Source organism: Triticum dicoccoides, chromosome 5B (assembly GCF_002162155.2).
Source record: "Triticum dicoccoides isolate Atlit2015 ecotype Zavitan chromosome 5B, WEW_v2.0, whole genome shotgun sequence".
In the NCBI taxonomy this organism is placed as follows: domain Eukaryota; kingdom Viridiplantae; phylum Streptophyta; class Magnoliopsida; order Poales; family Poaceae; genus Triticum; species Triticum dicoccoides.
Window position 1 is genome coordinate 367375483 of NC_041389.1, and position 8070 is coordinate 367383552.

An 8070-nucleotide genomic window follows, 5' to 3' on the forward strand; every position below is an offset into this window, starting at 1 on the left:
GGCATGGCGGCGCGGGATCCGGCAGGTGGTCGGACGGGTGTGGCTGGAGGTGGGGGGAGGGAAGGGAAGGAGGAGGCCGAGCCGAGCGGTGGCGGTGCAACCTCTACGAACCCTAGGCGTGAGAGGGGATCGAGCGCATAGGAGAGGGAGGAGAGGAGCGTCTCGTGGGTGCGGGCTGAACGATAAAAAAAATCGGTGGGAGACAGAGAGGCGAGACGGAAAATAACTCGATGAAAAATAACCAACGAAATTAAACCGGACGAAGGTGGAGGTGGGGAATCGGTGGGATGTGGGAGGTGGGATTGAGGACGGAAAAAACCCGGACGAAAATGGTGGAACGAAAATAAAACCCGAAACGCGACCTACCAACTGAGATATTAGGAGTAGAGATAGCACGAACACGAAGATACTCGTAAAATTTACTTCTCAGAAAAAGTGAAACCTAACTTGAAAAAAAAAGTGAAACGTTCTATGTTTTCCTTAAAGATTAATAAAGAAAATAAAAGACTGTGAAAATGAACCGGCCAGCCCAGCAAAACGATATCTTGGGCTGCACGAAGATCAAACCTGCTTTCTTGGACCAGAAGAAGTCGAACACGGCCGACCGAGAGCCGAGACCCCCCAAAACCTCCAAAATACTCCCCTCCTACAGTTCCACTCCATCCCTTGCCGACGCCCCCGCCTCGCTCCGGAGCCTCCTCCCGGGTCACCGCCATGCTGCCCGCGCGCTTCCTCAAGCTCTCGCTGCTACGCCGCCTCGGCACCGCCCGTGCGGCCGGAGTGCCCCCGCCGTGGCAGACCAGGTAAGGCTGGCTTACCTCGTGTCTCGGTCACTTTTTCCGCGTGATGCTCCTGTCCTGCGCGCGCTACCTGTTTGTGCTGTTGCCTCATCGGGCGTTTCCGCGGTGGCGTCCTTAGTTCGTCCGGCCCGGTCCTCGTTTCGGTTGCTGGTCAGGCCCGTAGGGTGGCTCTGCCTGGGGAAGGACGCGAGCCGTCTGTGCGTTGTAGGAACGTGGAGGATTCGGGCCTGTAACACCGCTGTGTAGACTGGTCGGAGTTGGGAGTAAATTAACTGGAGGGGAAATTTCTGTCAAGTATGGTTAGTGAATCGCCGCAATTGTGTGTGCCCTGCACGCTTTATGCCTCGCTATGCAGTCTTTGTTCATTCGGATTCAGGTGCTGCATTTTGTGTGTGTATGTGATTAGTGATTGCTTAAAATAGCTTTTGATATGTGGGTCGGTTATGATCATGTCCTGCTGTTCAGTTTCGCTGCACTGCTGTTTAACATTTTGTAGTTGATTTACATGCTCTGTTGTTGATGGCTCTGACTGGCATAAGTGCCCACATCATGGTAGGAATGAATTATTGAAGCTATACCATGGCGAATTTCATTTGATAATCATTTTCTGCCCCTTATGGATGATAGACCTTGGATTGAATGTCGTTAGTCATTACTCATCATTTTATTACTTTATTATAAGCTTTAATTTAAATCCTGAATGATCTGAATGCTTCCTACCTGTCGATATTCTCAGAAGCCTGTTTGCATGTATGTTGTTCAACCTAGGCATTCTCTCTTTGTTTAACTCTGCAGTTCTTGTAATCCTTAGAATTTGGTTGTGCAGGCAATTTCCGGTGCGGGGTTACCAGCCTCGAGGTTATTCTACCGGAGGAAGCTCCAAGTATGATAGACCGATGAGACAGTTTGCTGAAGAGAACGAGTCAAATTCTCAGCCACTAATATATTACATTGTCGTATGTTGCTTTCCTGGCCTGCTCAATCTTCCTATTTTATCAGTTTCCCCTTAACTACGATTTATCATACTTTTTACGGTATTGGCAACTATTATCATGGCTTATTGGTGAACTTCAATAGTTTCTTATTTGACATGTGGACTGTGATTTGGCCCAACATCATATTCTTATGTACATGTGAATGTTGGTTTTGCAGCCATCTGCCATTCTAGCCTTTGCTGGACTAGCCACTTGTGTTCACTATAATGATGAGAAGCGTGCAGTTCCCTTAGGTACTTACAAATTCTTCAGAAGTGATGTTTCTTGTTCTTCCTGAAGTAATACATTTTGATGTATTAATCTTTTCAGCCAGTTTAACTTTGGCAGTCAGTGTTGCTTTAAAAAAATTCTTAATATTAGAATACCAGAGTTTCTTCGCTTCTGTGAGATGCAGTTTTCATTATTACTTTTCAGCTGTACATTGTAGCTTAGCTTGAACGAAAAACAGTTCTCGTTAACCCTTTATTGTGTCTTATTGAGTTTATTATTTCTATATTCTTTCATATCATGGTGTTTCCAGGTAAACAAGCACAACAGAACAGTATTCCCAAAAGGTGCACTACCAACAGACCTGCAATCGGAGGACCATTTAAGCTCTATGATACAGAAAACAATGTGGTGACTGAATCAAAGCTTCAAGGGAATTGGACGCTGATGTATTTTGGCTATACATCATCCCCAGATGTGGGGCCGAACGAAGTTGAGAAGATCGCTGATGTTGTTAAGCTGTTAGGTGTGTTGCTATATACCACATCCTGAATACACCATTGGAAGCACCTCATCTTTTGGCATTACTTGTTATTTTTTTATCACATCATTATCTCTCTGTTCTTGTACAGATCTATTACCTCTGTTCCAAAATATTAGTTAACACCCTTATTATGCATACTGCATATGATTATTTTGGTCTATGAGTGGACAAATGCATGTTTGTTCATTATATTTGGGCTAAAAGCATCCAATTTCACTAAAACATTTGATGCTAATTCCCAATGATATATAGTTCTTTGCGTTACTTAGTATTAAGTTCTTTGTCACAATTATGTTGTCGAAGCTATTTTAACTAATCCTTTTCTTATCTCAGTCGTGCTCCAGCCTGAACTACTAATTGTCTGTTGTACTTAAAATTGCTGACAATCCGCAATTTAAAGCATCTACTTTCTGTGTGCTATATTCTGCTTATTGGTTTGTTATCTTCATGATCTCTTACAAACCTTTTATTTTTGTTTCATAGAGTCAAAGTATGATATCAAGATTAAACCACTCTTCGTCACACTTGATCCTCAACGTGATTCACCTGCTCAGCTTAAGGCATATCTTAGTGGTAAGCCTCTATGCTTGTTCTATGTCATTGGAACCGTCAGTTTTGCGCTATATTTGTAAGTGATAATTAGTCTCATTTGAACTGCAGAATTCGACCCAAGAATAACAGGATTAACAGGCTCAGTCGATGCAATAAGACAGATGGCACAAGAATACCGCATTTTCTTTAAAAAAGTTGGTGAAGTTGGTCAGGATTATATTGTAGAAAGTTCTCATAACATGTAAGAGCACACGAGAGTCTTCATTTAACTTACTTTTTTGATAAAGCTTCAAGAACTTGACTGTCTTGAGTTACAGGTATTTGCTAGATCCATGCCTGGAGACAGTAAGATGCTTTGGAGCTGAGTATAAGGCATCAGACCTTGCTGAGGCGATAACAACGGAGATCCAGAAAGCATCTAATTCAGCAGCGAAGTAGTCTAGTAGATTGCCTGTGGTATACCTCTTGATTTTATTTGCTTCAACTAATTATGATCTGAGATATTAAAGCATACCTGTATTTTTTTGTATTTGCTGATCTTTTTTCCTTTCTGGAAGTAGCAAGTATCTGCGTACTAATAGATTTTAACATTTCTTACCTTAGGTGGCTTTGCAGATGTGATGGTGAAAGAATTTATCTTCTGATCGTTAATTGGTAATACTTGTCAAGAAGTGCTTCTCATTTTTTTATCACCAATTATTTGTGTAATTCCTACTTCTAAGTTTTAGAGCCTGCTGCTAGCTGATTTTTTTTAATATGTCAGTGTCATCCATTTTTTGTTGCAGCGTATTGTTTTCCACATTATTTTCATTTATTATTGTCATTTGATCAAGACTTACACTTGATCATACACAGCACACAGGGCAGATTTTTTGTACAATCTTTCTGATTTTCATCTAAAATTTCTACTGTTCTGTAGATAGATCACACATCGTATTCTGCACAATTTTTGTGTGTGTGCATGAAAGAGTTTGATGTGCAAGTTTAAGTAATGGTGCTAACACAGTTTTGCTACAACAATTGTTGCAGGGCCTAATTCTTCGGTATCGGTAGTTTCCAATGTCTGCTCTGAAGGTCATCCCCTACCCCTGTGCAGCCTTGCCGGTGACATGGCGAACTCTTCATTTTGCCCTGCCTTCAAGTGATTCAGGATCCTATTATCCCTATCATCGCTCTTTGCTGTATAACTAGACTGGAGCAGAAGTGTAGAGTGCCTCACGCAACGAATGTTTTTACGAATTTACAGATCACCTGCAGTTTGGCAATGCCTGCCTGAGTGATTTTCACACCATCGTGTCCTCATCTAACTCGATGCGCTGAAACTAATGTAATCATGTTCCGTAGCACGGACTCAGGAACTCATTAATGCCTTTTGGATGAACAGGTGAACAAGAAGCTTTACAGCCCATGTTCTGTCATGTGATCATATCTTCAGAGAAACAAATGTTTAGCACAAGCGTTCCGATCTGTGAGCAAATTAGCTTTTCAAGGGTGTGTAAGTGACCAGGGCTAGGAGAGCTTTCACTGCCGATTCCCTTTTGCAGTACTCGATATCTATATGCCGTGTCTGGCCACAGCTGGACATACTCCACCTGCCGCCATTACGAGTTGGGCACACTCATTTCTTTACGCTACTTTTGCTTTGCTAGGTGTTGACATGTATGCGGATCTTTAGCCACCCTTCGGTGTATGCACAAGTTAAGTGTAAACTGATGCCTGCAGTTTGGGATGTAGATCGAGAGACCAATCCGTTATCATATGCTGATTATTTCGTGATCTTGCGATGGTGATGTAACCGTAGCAGGTTTTGCCACGCTGAGGCCGCAGTAGTAGTAATTCCGATGCATGCAACATTCAGGTTCTCACTCTGCAGCGTCGGACGACCCGCAGTTCTGATTTCTGCTCTGTTTCTTTTGGTTGTGATTGTGATGCGTGCAGATCACTAGATGCCTAGATTGATTTAGCATTCCAATGCGCAACAAGCCATGTCCCTTTCATCACCGCGTCACTTGTGCATCAATCACAGATTCTCTTACGATCGTGTCGACATTGAATCGCGGAGAAACATACTACCGTACAACATTTTCTGCAGCTCGGATTTATGCTTTGCAAAGCGGAAAATAAACATTGGAACCGGCGAGGCACAAGGAAGGTATACGTCGAGCTCTGTACAACGGCTACCGGCGCGCGACTAGAGGTCACCTTTTCCAGCTCCGGCTTCTCGCGAGGGGGTCCACGCCGCCGACGACCCACGTCTCCTTGGCGATGTCGATGGACAGCTTCAGGAAGTCTGGCGCCGTTCTCATGAACACCAGCTCGTCCCTCTTCTCCTCCATGCCCCCCTTCTCCTGCGTGGCCTCCTCGCCGGCCGGTTCTGCTCCTTTCCTCGCCAACCCCTTCGCCGGCGCCGACCGGCACCGCATTAGGAGCAGCGCGTTCGGCGGCGGAGGCACGGACGTCGCTTTGGAGCAGTCGTCTCCCGCCTCATTGCTCGGCCGCCCGTCTTCTTGGTCTAGCTCGTCGTCGTTGTCGTCTTGCTCGTGGGGTTCATGGCTCCTTTCCAGCACCATGAGCCACTTGGAGAACACGCTCGCGGCGGCGCTTCCTCCGACGGCGGCGGATTTGCGCTCGCGCTCCTCCACGTCATTGTCGTCGTCCGTCGAAGAGTCCACCGCGGCGGGGAGCGACGACCCGAAGCACCTCACCTTGTGCCGAAGGCTCCAGAGCGCGCCGCCGAGGAAGGGCAGCGCGTCCCTCCTGATCCCGACGGTCTCTAGCCAGCTCGCCTTCTTCCTCCGCTCCTGCAGCCGCTCGATCTCCTCCGCCACGGTGACCCACCTGCCCCCACTGCCGCCGTCGCCCTTGACGTGCTTCTCCACCATGGGCCTCGGCTTCTTTGGCCGGCCGACCTTGATCTGCCCGGCGCATGTCACCTTGGGCGACTGCGGCTCGTCGTCCCCGACGGTCTCCTTCGCCTTAGAACCGCGGAACAGCGGGCTACTAGTACTACCACGTCCTCCTCCCCCGTACCGCGTGGCCGGCGCGGCCGGGAGCTGCAGCTGCCTCCGGCGCGCGGCCACCGCCTTGTCCAGGGTGGCCCTGGACGGGCTGCACATCGACTTGGGCATCAGCGCCAGGTGCTGCCGGCCGGGGAAGCAGACGAGCAAGTCGGTCGGCGCCGTGGCCGCCGCTCCCCCGCGCGCCGCCTTGATCTTCTTCATTGCTCCTGTCCCGCGGGCAGCAGTGGCGGCCGGTAGCTTCAGGGAAAGGGAAGGAGGAGGAAGAAGAGGCGCTTTAAAAGAAAAGAAAGCGCGCGGATTGATGGATGGATGGATGGGAAGGCAGCTTTCAGCTTCGCCTTTGCGCTCGCTTTTGTTGGCACCACTCCTCCAGGTTTGTTTGTTTAGCAACTCTGTTTCATTCCTCTCTCTTTTTCTCATTGATGTCTCGTTTTCAGTTTCCTCCTTTCCAGTCTCTGATGCTGATGCGTCTCTGTTGTTCCTGCTCCTTAATCTAGCAGGGCTGATTGACTGGCCAGGGGCGCTGGCAGGCGGCAGCAGCCCGGCAGAGAATATTCATGCCATGCAGTATCTGTCTCGGTTTCATGGGAATTCCACTTGTGCTCTTGCCCTGCCCCTGTCACCCAAACATTTGCGAAACAGTTTTGATAAGTCTCGGTCAATTAAGACTTTGTTAGCTCAGTCCATGCTATATTCGTGAGATTATGCATTAAGATAAGTGTATTTTTTTCTCAGTATTTTCTTTGTTTTTTTACGTACTTGATTAAATCTCAGTCGACTAAGACCTAACCACACCTTCTGCAGACGTTGACGCTCAAGTTTATTCTTGAAACCACTTGAAAACAGCCCGGTGAGCTGCGTCACGAAATGTTTTACCGTATACCTTAGAGCAACTCCAGCGCAGGGACCCAAACGGATACGGATTTTGTCCGTGTTTTGTCCGTTTGGATCTTCTGTCCGCCAAGCGGATATGGGGTGGACACTGCGGGCATCCAACGCAAGAACCTAAAAGCAGACAGAGTAGACACTGCGGGCATCCATCCGCCGCCCGTCCTCTCCCCCTCGCGCCGTCGGGCATCGCCGCTCCCCCTCACGCCGTCGGGCCCCGCCGCTCCCCCTCACGCCGTCGGGCCCCGCCGCTCCTCCACGCAGTCGTCTCGCTGTCGTCGGCCGCGACGCCGCCCCTGACTCCGGACGCGGTGGTCGTGCTGTCCCGCGCCTCCTGCTCGCCGCCCCGCTCGACCACCTCCTGCTCGCGGGGTGCGGCGCGCACGAGTGGCTCACGGGCAGAGCAGCGGTCGTGGAGGCGAGCTGCGGGGCATGCGGCGGGCGGAGCGAGGTGGCACGGCTCACGGCGGCGCGCGGGGGGAAGCGTGGCGAGGTGCTCGGGGGCTCTCCGTTGAGCGTGGCGGCCGCCTGCGCATTTGGTCTCGCCGGTGGCCTCACTCCTCCTGGGTGGAGCTAGACGCCAGCTCGTGGTTAGTCACTGCTAGGTGGGACCATGGGCGGACACGAGCGGACGACAGCGGTCGACGAGAGCGTCCGCTTCTGTCCGCTTCGAACCCATTTGTTTCTAGATTTGGGTCAAGTTTGGATCGGGGGCGGACAGCAGGTGGACACGGACGTCCGTTTAAGTCGCTTCGTTGGGTGAAGTTTTGTATCCGGATGAGCCAAACGGGTAAAATGGGTCTCTCCCTTGGAGTTGCTCTTACGTCGCCTTCTAAATAAGAGGACATGCTGTTGTACTTGTACCACTGCAGCTCGCAGTATGGTTTAGTTTCCGTGCGTTACCTAATCGATCAACCTAACCCACCGACAGGCTGATGAAATGAAATGTGTTTCCGCAACACGGCCTTGTAGTATGTACTTTACTTTCTCCGCCATATATCACACCTCTTTCTGCACCATGACATGTCTCTTTCTATTAAGCACCTAATCCTGTCCTAGAGAAC

The 8070-nt window shown here is 49.1% G+C and overlaps 2 protein-coding genes across 2 annotated transcripts; one reads left to right on the top strand and one right to left on the bottom strand.

Moving 5' to 3' along the window:
* Positions 1-604: 604 nt before the first annotated feature.
* Positions 605-4516, top strand: LOC119309179 (protein SCO1 homolog 2, mitochondrial-like). Its single transcript, XM_037585223.1, has 9 exons — positions 605-803; positions 1627-1756; positions 1953-2028; positions 2316-2528; positions 3030-3119; positions 3207-3339; positions 3416-3554; positions 3702-3752; positions 4128-4516. The coding sequence occupies exons 1-7, from the start codon at positions 715-717 to the stop codon at positions 3534-3536; spliced, it is 852 nt and encodes a 283-aa protein (XP_037441120.1). The 5' UTR covers positions 605-714; the 3' UTR covers positions 3537-3554; positions 3702-3752; positions 4128-4516.
* Positions 4517-5098: 582 nt separating this feature from the next.
* On the bottom strand, positions 5099-6365 carry LOC119305534. The gene has a single exon (XM_037582032.1). It carries the CDS (start codon positions 6317-6319, stop codon positions 5297-5299), a length of 1023 nt encoding a protein of 340 aa, XP_037437929.1. The 5' UTR covers positions 6320-6365; the 3' UTR covers positions 5099-5296.
* Positions 6366-8070: the final 1705 nt, after the last annotated feature.